Genomic DNA, 20,504 nt, shown 5'->3' with positions numbered 1-20,504 from the left:
CAGTCCAGCTGCTCGACTGGGCCTGTAGGCTGTAGCCAAGTAGTCAAATAAGTCTTGTCTTGATACGTAAGTAAGTAGCAGCACTACTTCCTGTAACGATGTCAATTGTCGTGCCGTGCACCTGGCAGGCAACGGCACGTGCGGCTAATCAAGTCACGTGTGGTGACGGAAGGGTCGCGCACCCGCGCCTTCCCTGAATGGAGCAAGCTGGTTAGATATGATAAAGCGCGATCCTACGTGCGTGTAGTATGACATCCTCGTCCTCGACGTTCCTTTCCACGCCCGCTTGTTATTCTTGGACCCTTCTCCTTGAGCATAAATACGGCTCGTCAAAGTAACACAATGGCTGACCATCTCCGCCACGTCATGCAGCAAGACGCCATTCCCTTCTCTCGTCCTACCACTCCTCGCCCAGCCCTCCAGATCGGATGGTACGGCCTGGGCGCGATGGGCTATTACATGGCCCGCAACCTCTCAAGGAGCCGTCCCTCGGGTGCTGCTCCCCTCCTCGTGTTCAACAGGACAGCTAGCAAGTCGGATAAGCTCGTCCAGGATGTCGGCTCTTCCGCCGCCAGGGCTGCTACATCCCTTGCCCAGTTAGCCGTAGAGTGCGACATCGTGTTCACTAACCTGGCTAACGATGCCGTTGTTGAACAAACCTACAATGAATTCGCCAAAGCACTCACAGTAAGTTCCCTTTGTCTCGCTTCTGTTCGCGGGCCCTCATGTCACTATCAGCAAGCACCTCCCACCAAGTCCAAGATCTTTGTTGACACTAGCACGGTAAGCACACCATTCGCTTCTATACGCGCTATACTCATGGATTGCCCGAAGGTCTACCCTACTCTTGCAGGTTTGCAAGTTCTTGCTCTGTAAATCAAGATCTCACATTTCGCCAGGCGACATTGACAGACTACTTTCCACCTTCTCCCATTGCCACTTCGTCACATCGCCTATTTTCGGTCCTCCGCCTGCCGCCGATAGTGCTAAGCTCGTCATCGCGCTTTCCGGTGACCATCGTCTCAAGAAAGAGATCGCACATCTCCTTGTGCCGGCAGTCGGCCGAAAAGTCATGGACCTCGGTGGTAACATCGAGAAGGGTTAGTCTTTACCTCTCCTCTGATTGCAGAGTTCAATCTCTGACCCCGCCGATAGCACCGACATTCAAGTTGATTGGCAACTCCCTCATTATGGGTGCTAATGAGTTACTTGCCGAAGCCTTTACTTTCGGTGAGAAGGCTGGGATCGGTCAGCAGACTGTCCTCAACCTTGTGAAGGGTGGGTGATGTATCGGATGCCTTGCGTTCTCCAATAAATTTATTTCATTTTATTCAGACATTATGCCTGCACCAGGGTGAGACCCTTCCGCAAACATAATGATCATATTTTAACCCCAAGTACTTCGCTAGAATGGTAGCTTATGGAGAGAAGATGGTGGCCGATAAATTCGACGGATCTGTTGGTTTTGCTATTAACGGTGGTATCAAAGATGCTAAGTCAGTGCAACTTTTGCCCGGTGGCGATAAAATAAAACTAATTACCTTTGACACATACCAGCCACATCCGGAGACTAACGGCCGAACTTAACTCACCCATGCCAGCAGTCGACGTTGCTCATCAACGCATGATCGCAGCCCGTGCCATCTTCGAGGCACAGAAGGCGGCTGGAACGAATAAATGGGACATCATCGATTGGAGTGCGCTAATCGCCGGAAGTCGAGTTGCGGCTGGCCTCGACCCCTTCGATAGCAGCAAGGTAATGTTCACTAGATCGATTACTTGGCCACTGGGGTTTGGCTGACATCTTCCATAGGGCAAACCTATCCCCGACAACTGAACCACTAAGAGAGGAGCATTTATATCCTTAATGTATCAACAACAAGCTTGTACATGTCCCATCGATTGTAATATTGCACTGTGGAAAAACATTATCGATATCCGACTATTGGCTCATATATATGCGTGCTTGACCAATCGTTGAAGTGGCTGCTACCAGTACTTGCTGTACTTCACACATACTAACCATGTACGTGTGTACACTCTTGTGTCAAGTCACTACACGCAAACAAAGAGTTGGAAGCCAATTACTGTAATCAGATTCGTGTGAACTAGATAGTTGATGACATTAGGGTTAGGGTTAGCGCTATAAACTGGCAAAAAGAGAGGGGCCTGCCTAGCCAGAGTGGCCGTGGCAGGACAGGAAAATATTGAGACGGTGCATGAGCCGAAGCCCATACAAACCGCGACTACCCTCTGTATGGACAAGGTCGCCGTGCTATGGAGGATCCCCACGGCCCATAAACCCAAGGACGTGAATGGGCCTACGCCATCAAGGTAAGTATGAGGACTTCAGACCGTCCTACGCTGCCTTATATACGACGCGTCAGCGCACGGACCATGAATGCATGAAGTGAGTATCCACAATCATTACTTTCCTCAATTGGATATATAAAAGCCCCTATTTGCCTGCAGACGGCACTGACCTGCGTTCAGTTCAGCGCTTAGATTAAACGTTCAAGTCGATGCTTGCAGATAAACCTTCGGGTCGAACAAAGATAGTCACCCATTGAAGGCAATAGCTTCAACTAACTGCAGAGTGAATGACCATTACATTCCACGTACATAAGAGCATAGACGACTATGCTTGTAGGAGTACTTCTCGACCAGTGTAATCTCAGCGAACAACGATCACGCATTCAGCTTCAGCCTCCTGCGATACTTGATGAAAGCCACGAGGTTATCTCTCACTTCCTCTCCTCTGACCTTCAGCTCTCGTTCTTTGCGCCTGTCTATAGCGCGAACCGTCTTCCGAACACCCTCCACACACTCGCTGAGTCGGTTCTCGAAATGCCCTTGGCGGAAGTTGACATCGTAAGGCTTATCCTCGTCAGAGAATATGTCTATCAAAGCCGACACCGCTTGGATGAGCGGTTCCGTGCCCCATGACGAAGGTTCGGTTGTGGTTGGAAGCACAGAGAGAAGATAGTTGGCGATTGCCTGCAACGCCGCATAAGCTGTCTAAGCCTCTCTAATAATTTGCCACTCACTCTGTTCCCATCTATTGAATCCGGGTGCTGCGCCAGACATTCTAATGTCCCGAGGCATTTAACCCGTAGTATTGGGTCTGATGCTGAGTTACAGTACTGGATGAGCACGTTTACCTGGTCTTCGACCGGGGCCTTGGAAGCATTGATTAGTCGGCTATATGGGGAGAGATCATAACGCACCAGACTGCCTTTCCAGATATTTCCAATGCCCCACAGTACACCAATTGCTATCTCCCAAACATCCTTCTTGCGTTCTTGACCCCTGCCTATGTTTGTTCCCACTAAATTGAGTGATGTCCACATCTCATCCCATAACTTCTGGCCACTCTGGGTGTCCGCGCTGAGCTCTGGGTGAGGAGATGCACTGAGAGAAAGAAATATGTTGTTGAGGCATTCGAGGGCACAGACATGGATTCCACCGAGCGCTGAAGTTGTTGGGGGATGTGGTGACTGTTCGGCAGCAGGAGGGAATGACAAATCTGTCGGCCGGACGAGAGCTAGCAATGGCTCCACGAGAGAAGGAAGTATTCTGGTCGACTGTGAGGGCGCTGGTCTTTCACCTGAAAACCCATCTTCCACCACCATCTCTTCATCCGAAGCGTCGTCTAGATCAGCTCCGTCTTCGTCCAGCCAGCTAGTTGTTAAGTAACGAAACGCGAAGGCGATGCAAAGAAAGATACCCACCTTCATCTTCACCAGTTTCACCGTCGGCGTCTGCTTCATCCGTTTCCGTTTCGGGCAGCATTGCGCATATGCCTGTGAGCACCTCAAGCGAAAGTAAGACAGTGCGGAGTTGATTTTCAAGTTTTAGAAGTTCGATCTCGATGGGCGAGCGATGATCAGATTTTGGAGCATGTTTGATTGAAAGTTTGTCTATCTGAGGTGGTTCCGACGCCTGTTCCATTGACAGTTGGCGAACACGGTCAGATATGGCGGGCAGGGAGACGGGGGAAATGACGGGTTGAATGACTGGTAGAACAACGTCCTTGTGAAGATCCACGGTGGATAAGGCACTCTGAGAAGGGAAAGGCGATACATTCTCCAATATGCCTGCGCTACCGTTCATGAGAGTCATCCAAACTTCTGGGAGGACACTCACCGCAGACGAGAACAGCGAGGGTTACTGCCTTGTCATCCACAACCTTATCTTTTCCGTTCGTATCGTTATTGGTGCATATGACGTCCATAAGACTGGCCACATATGCGGCATTCGACCTTATTCCCTCAATAACCGGACGATTATCGTCACTGAGCACATAAAGGCATTGCGCTGGACGGTCGTTGGCGCTTGATTCCTGCTTTTCACGGTTTGCTTACCTGCAGAGGTGACCGTAGACAAAGGGAGCTTGTCCCGGCAAGCCATAAAGGCCATAAGGAAAGGTACGAGGCCAATCTGGTTTATAGCGTTCAATGCCTTGTTGGATGTTTCCCTAGTCTCATCAGAGAGCCAGCAACACTGAAATAAAGAAACGTACGAAAGACACCAAAGAATGGTTATGACATTATTAGCAAACTCATATACTACTTTTCGTGCGTTCTCTGGTGCGGTCTTGGGCGATTCTATAAATTGCGAAAGCGCTGCTGAGATCTACAAAATGTAAGAACGCCGATTATATTGACATAGTCATGACGCACTTTGGGTATAAAAGCCTGAAGTGGAGACAATATATTCTTGTTGTACATCTCTGCACAGATGTCATAACCACCGTCAATGCATAAGTTTCTGAAACAGTATGAGCTAAGCAAAAATCTCAGACTTCACCCAGCTTACCGGAGAGCCCCAGCTGCCTCGATCCATACTTCCTCCTCGCTGTCAGTCAGCCTATTTATTAGTGCTCCCACTACGTTTTTGCCCTGAAGCAGACGCCGTGTGGATGGGTCGTTTTGAATGAGGTTGGAGACAGCTACGCAAGCCCAATGACGTTCTGCACCATCGACGCTCTCCAGCTGGAGTACGTTGGATCCGAGTTACCGAATGTCTGAGGACAAACCGAGAGAAGGCGCGTACCTTCTGGATGATTGGCAGGATCACCTCCTTCTTGGAGGATGAAGCAGCAGCGGAATCTAGCCCTTTTGGGAGATGTGAGTCTGGTACTCGCATAGGATTGTGCCTTCGCATCGCTCGTTTCTTCTGTGACTTCCCCATCGTATATCGAGTATCGGCACGCTAGCTTAGCTTATGACCGTAGATGTAGAAACTTTCGGATAAAGTACTTCCATGTAAATAGTAATCTCGATCATCTGCTGACCGTTCTCACTTCACACGGTCACATTGATCCAAGTTTCTGCAAATTTTGCATCTCGAGTTGACCTATCCTTCGAGTCTTCGAGACAGCCAGTCATCAGCAAAGAGCACTCAGGATAGTACGGTTGTGAAGAAGGTAACGCGACAGGCATCGACGCGATAAAGACCCTATCGAAAGGCAATCAATTAGGTATACTACATGTATGCTATGATACTACGCGCGAATGCAAGTCTTGTTACAAACTACCTATCATGAAGGAGCGAATAGTTACGGTCGATATACGGGTAATAACCCAGCTTCTGAAGGATGTCCAATATTAAAAGATGAGAGTGAACTGCGCGACAAAGAATGTGAGGGTGAGGGTACGCGAGCTTCACGCTGGAAATCGTCGGCGGAGGGATATGGGTGATTTGGGTCAAAGGGATCTGTTGGAGGCCATTCAGGAGCTGAAGCATCCCTCCCTTCGAAGGGTGAAAGTTCTTCTTCAAACGATGGGGCAGAAGGCTCAAACATGGTAGTGCTTTGCGAGAAACTGCCCGGCGGACTAGAGCGATACGCAGCAGGTTCACTAGACTGACCCAGTGTTTCCAGCTGTGCATGAGCCTCATAGTCAAGGTCCATATACTTGATCTTCTCAGGCGGAGGTGGCAAAGGGGAGAAGGCTGGTGGAGCGGCAACGAGGAATAGGCCGTTGTCAGCAGGCTCATCGACGTCGTCAGGCCATTGTGGCGCTGAGCCCGATGGCACAATGTCCCCACAAGAGTTGTCACCCGGCGGAGCACTGGCTAAATTATCCAGGCGGGCAAGGTGAGCTTTATCGTCCGTCGACACATGACCTACAAGGCCAGGTTCATAGGGTATATGATCGTTTACCGGTGGATAGTCCTGGTCGAGGTTGAGGTGAGGGGACATTTGTCGCCTAGGTTCCGGGCTGTTTTCAGGGGATCTGGGCGGATTGTAAGCAGGAGGTGAGAGGATGGATAGTTGCGAAAAGTTCGATATTGACGAATTGGATTCGCTCGCTTCCAGATGTGAGATTTCGGATGGTTCCTGGCTGAGATGAGAAGTCGAAGAGCGTGGCGAGGAGAATGGGGAATGTTGTGACATTGATAGTGAATCACGGACGTCTTGGAGGGACGGCGAACATGAACGGTTAGCCTTGTTAAAGTGACGACGATTGCGACGACGACGAGCAGATTGTCTGATGCTGGCCTTCCATCGTGCGGTAGCTTTCGCCCAGGAACGCATCCGTCCCATGGCTTCTCGCGTGCGCTCTCCGTCCTCGGAAACACTATCCGCACTGCGGCTTCGAATCCTCTCGAGTTCGACGTCCTCTTTTCTTTGCCTTTCCCTCCATCGCCGTCGCTTTTTCCGCCAGAACATGCAACCTATCATCATGGAAAGTATTGCAACCGCTAAACAGATGGAAAGGGAGAGAATGAGGTAAGTTTTTGTATCGCTGGCGGACTGCGAACTTGAGGAGTCGGTCCAACCCGCAGGAAGATTGGAAACGTCGAGCACGGCGACATCTGAGGTCTTGGATGACGAGGATGCCGTCGTGCTCTCTGGTGACAGCGCATCGTCGTCCAGACTCTGGGATGCGGGGGAGGCACAGCACTACAGCGTGAGATTGACTGAGAAAGCGATATGCTGGACGCGGGATAAGCGCGAACTTACGGTCTTGCCGTACAACGTCCACTGGTCGGTCTTCCGCCAGAGGGCGTCGTCCCCCTGAACGTATCTATCAGCTATTTGTCCTGAGGTCCGCGATGACGACGCGGACGGGGCCGGAGTAGATCTGGGCTTGGAAGCGGAGGAGGTGGGCTTGGCCTTTGGCTTGTGGGAAGTGGTTGGCGAAGGGGTGATACCGTCACGAGCGAGGACGGGGCATAGGAAAGCGGGGGGCGACTCGAGAGGAAGGGGGCTGGCAAGAGCTGCGTGGGAGGAGGCGAGGATGGATGCGAGGACGGATAGGGCGGACGGCGAGGGGGAGAGCGTAGAGGAGTGGGAGGGCTGTGGAGAGCGTCTCTTGCTGCGCTTACGGCGAAGGGGCTGGCTAGAGCCAGGCTTGGCCATGCCGCAAGGAAAAGCACTCAAGTGCCAAGCAAAAAGCAGATGCTTGGCCTCGTGAATAGAGATGATACCGTCGGTAGTCTCCTGCGGGGCTAATTACTAACAGTTGCCCGAATCGTATGGATCTCGTCAGCACGCCCTGCAACGAATCCAGCGCGGGGCTGTAGATAAAGGGCAGCGAGGGGCAGTAGTAGCCCAACGGGCGGGCACTGGCAGAGGGAGGGAGGGGGTCAATAAACGTGGGTTAATCCGCCATAGACGACTTGCTTAAGTAATACCTAACCTGGATATCAATAGCACAGCTCGGGCTAAAAATAGACTCTGTGCCGTAGGTTGCACAAGCACTAGCCTTAACGTTATTAACTAACTGTACGTGATTATGCAGAACATGCATGATGCAGCGGCTTGATTACAGGCTAAATTTGGCTTTGTACTGTAAGTACTAAATATATGCACATACCCTGCACGACAGCCCACGCGCTCCTGATCTATCCCAAAACCTATGGAAACTGCTCGCCTGGCCTTGGATATCAGTCTGATAACCACCGGCACTTCCGCCGTTCAGCCTCCCGCACTCGGGCCCGATCCCGAAGCTCCCGTTCCTCGTCCTCGTCCCGCCGTGCCACTAGCACATCCTCCGACCCTGCCTCATAGAACAACTTGTATGTTCCGAGGCTAATGCGTACACCAAGATCAGCCCACGAAGTTTCGATCGCCGGTGTTTCGTCGGCCGTGAGCTGCCTAAGTTTAGACAAGCCATCAGATTCGGATGGATCGTCCCGCAGACGACTGCCGCATTCTACATGGAATTTCCACAGATTTCCACTCACCGTCTTAGAAATAGCGCGCTACCGCCAGGTTGTCTCTTGGTTTGCCGCCGGGGAAGCCACTCAGTCGGCTGCCGGAGGACGTATGAGTCCACATATTCCCTCCACCGACTCGTCGCGGATCCACCCCCCACTGTGCTCGGCTCGTGCGGTTCAACTAAATGCACAAGCATCACCTTCTCCACATGATCCTGGTAGAGTCATGCATTAGGGACATTACGTTAACAATGCTCTATTTCTGGCCCACTCACCCAGTCTATCCGATATAGGTGCTCGTCGGCTCCTACATGTTTCTCTGCCTCTCGACGGTATCGCACAGTATCCTGATTCGAAACTGATTCCACCTTGCGAGTCTCTTGGAGCAAAGCCCATAGTTCCTGGCATCGGTTGTCGTTGAGGACAGTTTGTACCTTGTCGAGCATCTTGTCAGCGCGAGTTCAAAAGCACCCGACACGCCCCTTCCAACGCAGGCGAACGTAGGTCGGGCGTCTGAATCTAATTTTACAAGCCGCAGTACCCACCTGTTTCACTAACAGTGCCATTGATTTATCCAGGTTGAAGAGTAGGTAAGCCTTCCGTTCACATCGTAAATGAGTGCTTCTGATGACGGAAGACTTTCCAAAAGTTGACCATTACCTTGGATCCAACAAACCACCGGATATGCTCCTCCACCAATGGCAAGCTTGCTTCATTCTCAAATGTCTTCTCGATGGCACCAAGCAGGTACTCATAAACCAGGTTCCTATCGCAAGGGATTTCATCGATAGAAGTCCCCGCATATTGGGAGAGTACTGCCAAAGGCCCGTTCGGGTCATCTAAACCAAGCTCCACAGCAATTGGGTTAGGGCGCAAGGGTGCAAGTTTCTGAGCAATTATCGTAGCGCCCGCCTCCTTGCACACCAGAAGCTTCGAGTATAATGACTAATTCAAAGTAAAGCTTTAATTAGAACAGAGCGACTTGATGTGGGGTTGGAGGGCACATGTCTCACCTGGAAGAACGAGAGCAGCGCGTAAAAGGTCGTGTTGGCAAAGAAGGGACGGCGCCGAGAGTTGTCCTCGAGAGAACCAATTTCCAAGTGGTTGAACGACTCGGTAATCCATGCTTCGTCCACTTCGTTCCCTGGCCCAAAGACGCTTGGCGCACCGCCATATGTCGACTTCGTGGTAGGTGGAGTAGCCGCACGGGAAGAATACGAAGAATCCTTCAGTGCGTCCGAACCATGGTCTTTCTTCATGCCTTGATGGTCGTTCTGCTGAGGCATGACGTGCTGACTAGATATTGACTGCTCAGCTGAGGGCGTATAGCATAGCAGATCGATGAACGCTTGTAAGAAACTCTCAACGGCCCGTCTCTCTTGAGGAGAGTATTGAGCAGATAAGTGCTCGACGAATGAGTAGGTCAATCTGAGAGCGTCTCGCACCAGATCAACATCGTGGAACTCGAGCTTGAGCTGGTGATCAGGTGCGAAGGTAAATGACGGCCGGCTTTGCTTGTCGTAAGCTCGCTTTTGCTCTGTCTTGAGGCTTTCAATGGCGGCAACTGCTTGTTTTACCGGTGAAGTCTTACGATCGCCTTTGGCATTCCCTAGCTGATAGTCAAGGGACTTGTAGAAGTTCTTGGAGTCGATATCTCTCCAAGCCTTTGCCCAGTCCCGCTGAGCCCGTCGCCACTCATCATCTTTCAGCTTAAGACGAGTTAGGACAACAGGAACAGCTATACTAGGACAATCCTGAAGAGCATGGATAACTTCGTTTGCGCTGTTGCCATAGACCTTCTTGAGGATTCGATAGTAGATACCCTTACTGGGCCCGCCAAAATCAGGTCGCAACCTGAAGCTCGCCCTCTCATCGTTCGTCAAATCTTCTATGCGAGCATTCAGAGGCTCCAGAAGCGAAAGAAGACGTGAGAGCCCTTCCAGCTGGACCCAGTATTCGTGGCGCTCTTCTTCGCTTCGATGCATGGCCTCCTCGAACGAGTTCTTCTTGTGTGTTGTGAAGTAAGTGTTGTCTTCGGATGCCCAAGTGGGATGGGATGCCCATTCGTCATTAAGGACCGAATGACAGAGTTCATCTCGAGCAGAACAGGCTAGTCGAAGTTCCTGTCGACCAAATGGATTAAAGGAAACGCATGTCTGAAGAAGGTGAAGCTTACACTTTCGGGGGTTCTCCTGTAGCTGGGACCCTCGCCTTTGAACGCGGGCAACCCGGGCCCAGGATCTGGTGGCCCTGTTCGGATGCTTCCTGGCGGACCATAATCAATACCATCTAGCTGTTCTCCTAGACCAACAACATCTTTGAACTGGGCGAGCATGTCTCCTTCCCCCAGGAAAGCTTGTGCCATCTCGATCAACGTCTTCGGATCAATTATGTCCTTGGAGTAGAGGTTCAGGAGTTTTAAGAACTCGTCGTAGATCTTCTGATGTTCTAGCATTGCCTTTGCCCTTTCCAAGAACACCAGGTTGTCTTTAGATCCCGCCTGCTCCGCAGGGTCGATAGGAACTGGCACAGCAAGTAGTGAGGTAGATTGGGCCTGCGCTGCCGGAGCAGATACGATATGAGATTGGGGGTGCATCGTCGGGTGCATGGGAGAAGGCGAGGCCGGAAGCCCATAAGTTGGATAAGGAGGGGATTCTGGGTCGGCAGGTTTGTGGTTAATTTTCGATCTCTTGCTCTAGGGTAAAAATTTATGTTTCATGCGTCGCCTCGAGAAAAGCAAGCACTCACTCTATTCCCAGCAGAGGGTTTAGCCGGAGGTGCGGGGGTGAGCTCTTTCTCTGCAACCCCTCTTCGCTTTCGTTTAGCGGCGGCGGTAGTCCTCTTGGCACTCCTATCTTGCTTGTCATTCGAAGGACCCGACTCGGGTTGGCCCCATGGGATGGCCATCCCGGGCCCAGTGACTGGATGAGGGAGAATTCCGACAACGCCGACGGGTCCAGCGAAGGCGTTAGTGACCTCAGGAAGGAAGTCTTTGAATTCAGCGAGGAGCTCAGGAGCATCTTTGAATAGCATTTGAACCTGAACATAGACCTGCGACTAAACCAGCGTTTCAGTGTTGATAAACATGCTGAGATGTTGATACCACGTACATCTTGCAGGTGCCTTTGCTCCTTCTGATAAGTCTGCAAGATCTCCAAGAACTGTTTATACGTATCCGGATCGTCTGAGTAGTGTGCCTTGATTTTGTTCAAGTACTGAATAGCGTGATTAAACTCCCCCGCTGATTTGTTTTCTTGTGCAGTCTTGCCGTTCAAGTTGCCGAGCAAAGAAGCAGCGTCAGTTGCTGATGCGACATGATATCCAGACTGAATTTCATGAGAAGGGTGACCAGTCGGTGCTGTATACGGCGTCGCAGAACGCGGTGAGGGATGGAGCGGGGGCGGTATTCCATGAGCATATGTCATTACTCCAGATTTCCCAGCGCCTTCACGGTTGAGTCGAAAATACTGCTCGAAGGTAGTAGTATTTTGAGTTGTTGTTCCTGTTGGAGTCGTGACAGTGATCATATTGGGGTCCCGAGGGTCTACGGATGTTTCTATTCGATATCCAGGGGGAAGGAACGTGTTGAAGCCTTGAATCAGATCTCGGTTCCCATGAAAGAGCATAGAAACTCTTTCAATGACCCCCGGTGTATCAATGCTACAAAAAGACGCGTGTCAGTGACTATCATGATGTGGAATGTAGAGGATGAGAGAATTGGCAAACCCGTATGCATGAATGACTGCACTCAAGGGAGCAATATACTCGTTTTCGTGTTTCACATGAAGCAGGGCACTGGAAGAGCACTCACACTTCGCTTTTGAAGTCTTTCATAATGTCTAGGAAATGGTTGTACACATCAGGCTTGTCTTGAAACTGGATCTTGACGGCGTCAAGATAGCTGAGGGCATCTGTAACATTGAGGGGTCTGCCGGCCTCGGATGTTCGCTGGGACATGTTTAGAGTCTCTTCATTCGCACGTGGCCGAGGAGTAGCTGGTTTTGAGGTCATATGCAATGGGAGTTCTGCAAATTCGCGTGCCAGGGACGAAACTAGGCGAGATGCGTCCGAGTCGGCGGTGCGCTCGTATGCAAGGACGGTATCAGGACGGTGACTTGGCTCAGATGGAGCAGGTGTCCGAAGGGAGGGATCGGAGAGAACGAAAGGCTCTGCCGGATGTGCGGGAGGTGGTGGCGGAGATGGTAGTCCGTCGAGACGCTCGGGAGGCGTTTGGGAGTCCATAGTTCTCTGGCTTGGTTTACGGCACCCAGCTCACGGAACCAATTTGGTCAAGCCGACGCCTTACGGGAACAGCCGCGAAGGCAATCTAATCAGACAATGACTTCCATTACGGCATCATCCACCCTTCGTCCACACCAGGCAGCACGCCCGCGGTGAATGAGAGTATGTCTTTTGCTACGTCATGTGTCACCCAACTAGCATCTCGTCAATCAGCTATATATCATTGATTCCATGCATAGAGCATGTCACCGGCGTAAGGTCAATCTTTTGGCATTGTGCTAGGACGGCAATGTGGTTCCATGACCTTGCTTGTCAGTGATATCTAGGACGACTTTGTTGCCTCACTCTCACACTTGACTCGGACGGACGCGCCAAATCTTATTTTCCTAGCCGCCGAGCAAACTTTGTGCCACGACATGCTGTTTCGGCCAAAGCTAATTTGCGGCTGCAGACTCGAACTGAGCCCAAACCTCCAATGTCTTCGGTGAACATATCCTCATCAACGGAATGTTCCTTGGATTTTTGTCTGTCTATGAGAGACTTAGAAGCTGTATGTGGATGGTCATGACTTCCAGGGCTGTCTCAAAAGAAAGGCAGAGCTGTCTCATCTTGTGGCTGATTGAATGCCACGCTAACCCAGTCTCGAAAGAATGTAACATGCGTGTTGGTTACGTCCCAACATCTGGCATATTTTTGATAATCAGCTGCGATGCTAGTGATCGCCCAACGTCCAAAGCCCAACGAGGTGAAAGGAGATGGCGTCATGTCACTCATGTTACCTGCCGTGGGAAGTTTGTCGTCGAGTGAATTGTTTCGGTAGGAGCGTTTTCCAACACGACACAACTGCGACGTCCAAGAGCCGGGCACAACTTGATCTCTCCCTTGTCCTCCCCCCTCTCCGTTCCTCCCAGCCATGCCTCCTCGAGGAAACGAAGGCCTCGACTTCACACCTATACTCACTCACTATCTCTTTCTGTTTACGACCATTCTCGCCGTGGTAAGCTATCTCCGCTCACCCCCGGCTTTCATCCTTGCTAACTCACCCCAGCTTGCATGGTTCATAGCATTCATCTCTCAATGTATAGCTACCGCACAGTGTGAGTGTCCTTCATCCTTTGAGCCACTTGAGAGTACTCTTTGGACGCTAGTTTCAACTGTCTCAACTTATATGCACCTCTAGTCTCTGAAAGGGCTGTCGGCACCGGCTGGTTCGCCATCTTCCTCGAACTATTCCTCATTCTCGGCGTCCTCTACACCCTCGCGAGCGACTCGATAGCAATGAATCGTTTCCAGATTTCTGTGTTTGGCGCAGTCGCCATTGTCTTCGCCGTGATCCAAGTTGACAACACCATATTCGCCAACCGTTCTGCTCTTGATGCCATGGCCGCTGGCTGGCTCATCCTTGCTGTTGTCGACATTACTTGGGTTCTTTACTTCACCTCCGAAGAAGATTCATTGGCTTTCTATATCTTTAACGCCATGGGTACTGGTGGCCTCACTCCCCCGTCTCGCCGTCGCCGCACCCGCGGTCCACCGAACAATGGCTACGCCGGTAACTATTCATCCGGTGGAGGTATTGGCTCCCATGACATCCCGTATGACGCGGGAGGGAAGCCTGCTGGCTTTGGTGCTGTTGGGACTGGTGTTCGAAGCCAAAATAGCTTCAACGGGGGTGGAAGCATTGATGGAGGCCCACCACGTAGCATCGGTGTTGCTGGTGCTCCTGGTAGTGTTCACAGCACACCCAATGTTGCGCCTGGACCTTTGGGCGCCGAGAATAACATGGGTCAAGCATCACCTTTGATGGGAGCGGGAGCAGCAGGCCTCGGTGCAGGAGGAGGCATGAGTCCCCCAGCACCAGAGACCGCTCAACAACCGGAGTTCGTCTCCCACAAGGCCAAAGCGCTCTATGCTTGTGAGTAAATTCATGATACACCCACGGCCTACTTGATCCTTGATCCTGCTCTCAGATACCGCATCACCCGATGATCCCAATGAGATATCGTTCACCAAGGGTGAAATAATGGACATCGTTGACAAGCAAGGCAAGTGGTGGCAAGCGAAGAAGGCGGATGGCACCGTAGGCAGTAAGTCAGATACATTTCAGCTATATCAACGCCCCTAACAGCACTGTAGTTGCACCATCCAACTATCTCCAAATCATCTAATCGACGTTTCCCTCATTTGCTTGATCCTTGATCAATCACTCGTACGACTTCTGACGCTCTAATGCCCAATCTACTGTTAAATGTGTACGAACATAAACCGTATTCGATGGCATTGAGATGGACACTTCCCTTGGTTTCCGCGTATATCTTAGGTTTTTCCGCCCCTTCAATTGCAAACTGCAGCATTACTCTGCTTTTCTTCTACGTCTGTTGTTATCAACTTGTCTATACCCATCTTGATCCCATTCCTGAGCTTCTGTACTTGGGTCATATCTCCTCTGCAATCACATGCTATGTGCTACTACACAAGGTTGTGCTTGAGAGCCTGATATGGGCCAACAAACGCTAAATGTGGGTTTGTCTCCTAAATCTTTGTTTGCCGATGCAACGCCACAAGTTATGCTGGGGTTATGCAGCCATTTGTCGAAGGCCCGGTGGACCGGGCTGGCCGTTAGCTGTATCGTGTGCGCATACCAGGTCTTAGTAAAAGCCGATATCCGCATGTTCTCACCAACCACCAATACGAGATGCACCAGTCCCTGTCAACCCTTCCCCCTGAAATCTGGCTGTGTGTTTTACGTTGGGCGACCTTGCCTGACGCAGAGAGGCTTAACATAACGAATTACCACCCCTTCTCAAGTTCATTCGAGGGCCAGGATGAGGGCCTTCAGACCAAGCGAACAATAGTGTCCGTTTGCCGCATGTGGAGGGCTCTTGCTACAGGATTTCTGTATGAAGACATCAAAGTAAAGGACAAACATGCAATCGAAGGGTTGAAGGGCGCACTCAGACGACGTCCCGTTGACAGCGAGAACAGAGAAGACATTGGTTATGGGAGATGGGTTCGCCGTCTGGAGATTCCCTACACGTTGACATGCACCGAGAGACCTAGCAGCGTTCAAGATACACTTGGCATCCTCGATCGATGTCCTCGGGTAGAGTTCCTTGCCAGGCCATTCCTTGCTGTCCATCCGGACATAGTCCGCTTCGACTTTCATGCTGACATGATACCCCTCCATTCATTGAAACGTCTTGACTGGTGGCATTATAACACTGCAGCCCGGTCAGGTGGAATCAACTCCTTGGAAGTGGTATTGCACAATGCGCCTTCCCTGCAGTACCTCACGGTCGGTGGCGAACTGTGGCTGAGTACGCTCAGTCGTAGTGGCATGAGGATTCCCTCTCTGAAGACCATTCGGATTCGCAAACTCAACCCCATCTTCCTTCGGCTTATATGCGATTGGGACTTGCCTGCCCTCGAAAGCATCATCGTCGACATGCCGCCCACTCATGGAGATGCACTCTCCTTACTCTGGGAGTCTTTTGGAAATCAAGTCCATACCGTAGAATTTAGCAGACACATGGCCTTTCTCATGACAGAACAGCTCACACTCCTTCTCCGGGACTGTCCCAGCCTCAAACATCTCAACTACTTTGTCTACTTTACCCTCCCACTCAATGGGCCTGCCGAACACGAGTCCCTCACCTCGATCGGCCTTCATTCCTATCCGTGCGCAATATTTGACGGTGACGGTTGGAAGGTGCTAGGCCCACATCTCCATTTTATCGCTGAATCCTCTTTCCCTTCCCTTCGATCGGTGACTCTCTACGGCGACTGGCAAAGTATCATAGCGGATAAGCGATTCAAAGAGTTTTGTTCAGTCCTTGCGTCGCGCAATTGCTCTGTCATTTGCCATGACTAGAGGGACTTCTGTCAGTATTCTCCTTCCGTTCTTTGCGCGTTATGTCGTGATATTGACTGTCCCTGTCTTTAGTATAGCCGACGTGAAGAACTCTCGTAGGAAAATCGTGCTTCTTATGGCAACAGTGGCCTTGTACCTTGTAAACCACCTGATGTTGCTGATGCAAATCTATACTAACTGTATATCTCTCACACGGGCGATTACCATCTGGCTGATTGATGCGCTTCGGCGGGAAGAACACCTTAGCCGAGCAATATGGTCAAGTTCCCAGTGTCAGTCAAAAGCGCCGTCGCATGGGAGTGTGTTCTCACCAACTTGTACGGATTTGATGGTACATAGACACTGTGCTCGCTCTTAAACGATTCGACGGGAAGCTCAAAGACTAGACTTTTTTGGCTCGTCTTAAATCACTCGGCACTCATGACTTCCCGGAAGGATCTCCGCATAGCTGTTGTTGGCGGAGGTATGGTTGGCGTTGCTTGCGCAGTGAAGCTGCAACGTGCGGGCCTGAAAGTTGACCTCTTTGAAGCCGCGGTGTGTACTCTACATGCTTAGCCCAGGTGCGGCTGGGATATTCATCTATTCGCAGTCGAGGTTCGGTGAACTTGGTGCTGGCGTGGGTTTCGGTGAGTACTCTGCGTCTTGTCGCGTTTATCTGTCAAGCTGCTCATCGAGGGACTAGGACCAAATGCTTTGCGTGCCCTCAAGGGCTTGGGCCTTTATGACGCTATGCTGGCGAGAATTGGAGAGGAACCCAACATGGAACCTTTCCAGTTTGTTTCAGAACGGGAAGGCCACGAGATGATATACGACGTAAGTGTTGTCTCGATGCCCCCAACTTATGTTATACTATTGAGAATGCTAGCAACCAACCAGCCCGGGCAATATTGATATTGGAATGGCCATTCTTCGGCGAGTGGTTTGAAATTCCATATCTTGTACTGTATAAACAGCTGAATGTCGTAGACCTGTCTTTCTTGAAGCAGTCACCAGTCTCCTTGATGCGGAACGAGTACATTTCAATAGGCGACTGAAGTCTATATCTCAGTCACTAAAGTTAGGACATACAACATCGACGCTCCATTTCCTCGACGGATCAACTTTCGAAGTGGATGCTGTCCTTGGGGCCGATGGGATTCGGAGCACTACTAGGGCTGTAATCGCCGGGCACTTAACTCGACCTGCTTGGACGAACACAGTAGCTTATCGCGCGCTTATTCCGAGCGAAGCCATACGAGAGGCTAATCTCAAGACTAATCTGTTCACCAGAAAGCCTACGAATATGCTGGGCGATAATAGGGTAATTCCAATACGTCGCACGCATACCACTATCAAGGCTAACTAAATAACGCTAGCACATGATAATCTTTCCAATTGACAACGGGACGATAGTAAGTACATTAGCACCTTCACGGCCATATAGGCAATTGACTCCCGTTGTAGGTCAACGTCGTCATCTTCTGCACTGATCGTTCGAGGCCTGCTGGATCTATTGAAGTCCCGCTTCGGCAATGGGTTGTCCCTGTTGAGAAGCAAGAGATTGTCGATGCCTTTCAAGGTAGCGGATCTGACGTCCAAAAGATCATCTCGTTGGTCCAAGATCCCAAGAAATGGTCCATCCATGCTCTGGAACCTACGTTGTCGACTTACGTTCGTGACAATATCGCTCTGGTCGGAGACGCCGCACATGGCATGTGTCCACATTTGGGGTCTGGTGTAGGGCAAGGCTTCGAAGACGCACTTGCAATTTGTGAACTTCTGACTGACCCTCGTACCAACCTTTCCAACGTGCCGGTTGGTACCTTGTTCGTTGATCAACGTAAAAACAATGCCTACTGATTGATATGTTTTATGTAGGATGTTTTCAAAGCATACGACGAGATCAGGCGTCCCCGAGCTAACAAAGTTCTAAGGGCCAGTGCTGCGGCTGGTGATTTGTACGAGATTTGGAGAGAGGGTGCCCCTGTACATGAACTGGAACCACGGCTTCATGACCTGTGGGGATGGGTTTGGTACCATGACCTTCGGGAGGATATCGCGTCTGCGCAACAAAGTCTCGAAAACAAAGGGGTTTGGCCGGTAACTGCAAGAATGTGATGGATCGTCAGTATGTTTACCATGTTTGTCACTTCATCATTTGCGACACGCGACAATGAATTGGATTCTCTTTCTGATATCAGCGTCGCCGCGATTGGGGACTTCACCGCTTCAGCGACATTATCTTAACTCACGGTGAGTCTTTCTTTGTTTTAGGCGCGCATGAACGTTCAAAGATAGCTCATTCCTCCGGGCTCTTACCAAGCCAATTAGGCAAGCTGAACGACCTGTGACTGATCAAACAGGAGTAAGCGCCTTGCGTCATTCATCTACTGTAACCCGAGGCATTAGTCCACCTGCCATGATCGATTCGCGTGAGAGGCTCGTAGACGGAGCCCGTGCATCGGTATCTACTCTATCGAAAACGGATGCTCAGGCAGCTTAGTTAGACCGATCCCCTGGTGGTAACTTCTCGCAGCCACTCTGTTCTATACCCCATCGATGTCGTCCCGCAAAGACTTGCGTATCGCTATCGTCGGTGGAGGGATGGTAGGCGTAGCGTGCGCTGTGAGGCTCATGAAGGCAGGTCTAGATGTCAATCTATTCGAGGCTGCGGTACGTTCGCTGCCTTTTTATTACTGCCAGGGTCCCGTGCTGAATGATACCACAAAGTCCAAATTCGGAGAACTAGGAGCAGGGGTGGCAATAGGTGAGCGATAGTATGTGCTACGTGTAGCCGTAATAACAATCGGCACAGGCCCAAATGGTTTACGTGCTTTGGAGGGCCTCGGTATCTCAAAGACTCTGCATTCTGAGGCTGAGGACTACCATGACATGGGAACCTTCCAGTTTATCTCAGATCTTCCTGGTCATGAGTTTATCTTCGACGTGCGTACTTTTCTATGTGTGACTGGGAACATATGCATATCGAGTTTAGTACTTGTCTCGTCCAGGTAAACTTGACATGGGGATGGCGATCCACCGGTGAGCCTTAGAACGCAAGACAGCCCTTCTTTGGTGACCTAATGCGTAGAGTACTGCAGAGCTGAATTTCTCAGTGCTGTCGTCGGCCTCCTTGATTCGACACGTACGCATTTTAATAAGCGTTTGGCTTCTATATCACAGTCAAGAAAATCGGAGCACCCAGTTTCGACCTTACACTTCCAAGATGGCACAACGTTTGAAGCTGATGTCGTCCTTGGGGCAGACGGCATCAGGAGCAATGTGCGATCATTTGTGAACGGGACGAGCAGTCGACCCGTGTTCACAAACACGGTCGCATATAGGGCTCTGATCTCGGGCGATTCTATCAAGCGGGCCAACTTAAAGACAGACCTCCTTTCAAAGCCTACCAACTTCATGGGAAAAAATAGGGTGCTGAGATAAATATTGTAACAGACTGGCATAATACTAACCTCGCATATGCTCCAGCACATGATCATATTTCCCTTGAAGAACGGCCAAATGGTAAGGGAGTTTTTCTTGCAGTTAAGCACCTTTTGGCTGATGATTTGTTTCTGAAGGTAAACGTCGTTCTTTTCTGTAGTGATCGCTCCGAGCACGCAGACAGCAAGGAACTACCCTTGGAAAAGTGGGTCACAGCCGTTGACAAGCAAGAGGTCGTCGAACGGTTCGAGGACTGCGGTCCAGATACTCAGGCAATCATCTCTTTGCTCGATGACAACCCCAAGAAATGGGCAATCCACGAACTTCGACCGACACTGACGCACTACACTCGCGAAAATGTTGCCCTCGTCGGCGATGCTGCGCACGCATCGTCCCCTCACCTCGGGGCTGGAGTTGGCCAGGGGTTCGAGGATGCACACTTCATTTGCGAGCTGCTGGTTGATCTCCGCACAAATACCCAGAATTTGCAGGTCAGTCATTGCCTTCCCTTTGTGAAGTTTCTCCTCATACGTTATCCTAGGACGTGTTCGAAGTATACGACCGGTATAGACGACCTCGTGCAAACGACGTCCTCAAATCAAGTGCCGCCACTGGTGAATTATACGATAGTTGGCGCGAGGATTCTGTAGCAGAGAAATTTCATTCTCCTTTGGGCAAACTTTTCGGCTGGGTGTTTGATCATGATCTTCGAGCAGATATCAATGCTGCCCGGCGTGACCTGGAGAACAACGGCATATGGCAGTCTGGTACTTAAATTACACCAACCTCGTGCCAAGCG

General features: G+C 50.8%; 8 protein-coding genes across 8 annotated transcripts; 5 read left to right on the top strand and 3 right to left on the bottom strand.

Moving 5' to 3' along the window:
• Window positions 1-366: 366 nt before the first annotated feature.
• Window positions 367-1,837, top strand: CONPUDRAFT_69296 (NAD(P)-binding protein; the record flags this gene model as incomplete). The annotated part of the gene is made up of 9 exons (XM_007764512.1): window positions 367-687; window positions 739-783; window positions 835-853; window positions 900-1,100; window positions 1,156-1,278; window positions 1,336-1,354; window positions 1,410-1,496; window positions 1,558-1,756; window positions 1,814-1,837. The coding sequence occupies 9 exons, from the start codon at window positions 367-369 to the stop codon at window positions 1,835-1,837; spliced, it is 1,038 nt and encodes a 345-aa protein (XP_007762702.1).
• Window positions 1,838-2,688: 851 nt separating this feature from the next.
• CONPUDRAFT_46879 (ARM repeat-containing protein) lies at window positions 2,689-5,193 on the bottom strand (the record flags this gene model as incomplete). The annotated part of the gene is given in 10 exon segments (XM_007764433.1): window positions 2,689-2,997; window positions 3,048-3,179; window positions 3,228-3,681; window positions 3,698-4,097; window positions 4,147-4,317; window positions 4,365-4,477; window positions 4,523-4,635; window positions 4,683-4,770; window positions 4,819-4,994; window positions 5,056-5,193. The coding sequence occupies 10 exon segments, from the start codon at window positions 5,191-5,193 to the stop codon at window positions 2,689-2,691; spliced, it is 2,094 nt and encodes a 697-aa protein (XP_007762623.1).
• Window positions 5,194-5,605: 412 nt separating this feature from the next.
• Window positions 5,606-7,663, bottom strand: CONPUDRAFT_161572 (uncharacterized protein; the record flags this gene model as incomplete). Its single annotated transcript, XM_007765396.1, has 2 exons — window positions 6,971-7,663; window positions 5,606-6,886 (listed from the first exon to the last, which is right to left on the bottom strand). Coding segments are annotated over exons 1-2 (1,680 nt in total), but the record flags the coding sequence as incomplete, so codon positions are not given.
• A 65-nt stretch (window positions 7,664-7,728) lies between these two features.
• CONPUDRAFT_96004 (uncharacterized protein) lies at window positions 7,729-12,343 on the bottom strand. The gene is made up of 10 exons (XM_007765395.1): window positions 11,981-12,343; window positions 11,280-11,829; window positions 10,918-11,226; window positions 10,346-10,864; window positions 9,183-10,292; window positions 8,830-9,114; window positions 8,715-8,765; window positions 8,445-8,603; window positions 8,197-8,384; window positions 7,729-8,107 (listed from the first exon to the last, which is right to left on the bottom strand). Exons 1-10 carry the CDS (start codon window positions 12,178-12,180, stop codon window positions 7,897-7,899), a joined length of 3,582 nt encoding a protein of 1,193 aa, XP_007763585.1. The 5' UTR covers window positions 12,181-12,343; the 3' UTR covers window positions 7,729-7,896.
• Window positions 12,344-13,270: 927 nt separating this feature from the next.
• Window positions 13,271-14,882, top strand: CONPUDRAFT_161570 (uncharacterized protein). The gene is made up of 5 exons (XM_007765394.1): window positions 13,271-13,408; window positions 13,460-13,508; window positions 13,592-14,326; window positions 14,382-14,498; window positions 14,548-14,882. The coding sequence occupies exons 1-5, from the start codon at window positions 13,325-13,327 to the stop codon at window positions 14,577-14,579; spliced, it is 1,017 nt and encodes a 338-aa protein (XP_007763584.1). The 5' UTR covers window positions 13,271-13,324; the 3' UTR covers window positions 14,580-14,882.
• A 219-nt stretch (window positions 14,883-15,101) lies between these two features.
• Window positions 15,102-16,528, top strand: CONPUDRAFT_115830 (uncharacterized protein). Its single transcript, XM_007765393.1, has 3 exons — window positions 15,102-16,292; window positions 16,355-16,421; window positions 16,519-16,528. The coding sequence occupies exon 1, from the start codon at window positions 15,107-15,109 to the stop codon at window positions 16,280-16,282; it is 1,176 nt and encodes a 391-aa protein (XP_007763583.1). The 5' UTR covers window positions 15,102-15,106; the 3' UTR covers window positions 16,283-16,292; window positions 16,355-16,421; window positions 16,519-16,528.
• A 174-nt stretch (window positions 16,529-16,702) lies between these two features.
• Window positions 16,703-18,379, top strand: CONPUDRAFT_46841 (FAD/NAD(P)-binding domain-containing protein; the record flags this gene model as incomplete). The annotated part of the gene is made up of 7 exons (XM_007764428.1): window positions 16,703-16,816; window positions 16,872-16,908; window positions 16,965-17,099; window positions 17,236-17,582; window positions 17,638-17,673; window positions 17,726-18,076; window positions 18,140-18,379. The coding sequence occupies 7 exons, from the start codon at window positions 16,703-16,705 to the stop codon at window positions 18,377-18,379; spliced, it is 1,260 nt and encodes a 419-aa protein (XP_007762618.1).
• Window positions 18,380-18,820: 441 nt separating this feature from the next.
• On the top strand, window positions 18,821-20,480 carry CONPUDRAFT_148984 (FAD/NAD(P)-binding domain-containing protein; the record flags this gene model as incomplete). The annotated part of the gene is made up of 6 exons (XM_007765392.1): window positions 18,821-18,934; window positions 18,992-19,028; window positions 19,077-19,207; window positions 19,751-19,786; window positions 19,843-20,196; window positions 20,247-20,480. The coding sequence occupies 6 exons, from the start codon at window positions 18,821-18,823 to the stop codon at window positions 20,478-20,480; spliced, it is 906 nt and encodes a 301-aa protein (XP_007763582.1).
• Window positions 20,481-20,504: the final 24 nt, after the last annotated feature.

The sequence above is a fragment of the Coniophora puteana genome (assembly GCF_000271625.1).
Source record: "Coniophora puteana RWD-64-598 SS2 unplaced genomic scaffold CONPUscaffold_1, whole genome shotgun sequence".
Lineage (NCBI taxonomy): Eukaryota > Fungi > Basidiomycota > Agaricomycetes > Boletales > Coniophoraceae > Coniophora > Coniophora puteana.
The sequence above is the reverse complement of the archived record's forward strand: the minus strand, read 5'-3'. Positions and strand labels throughout refer to the sequence as shown.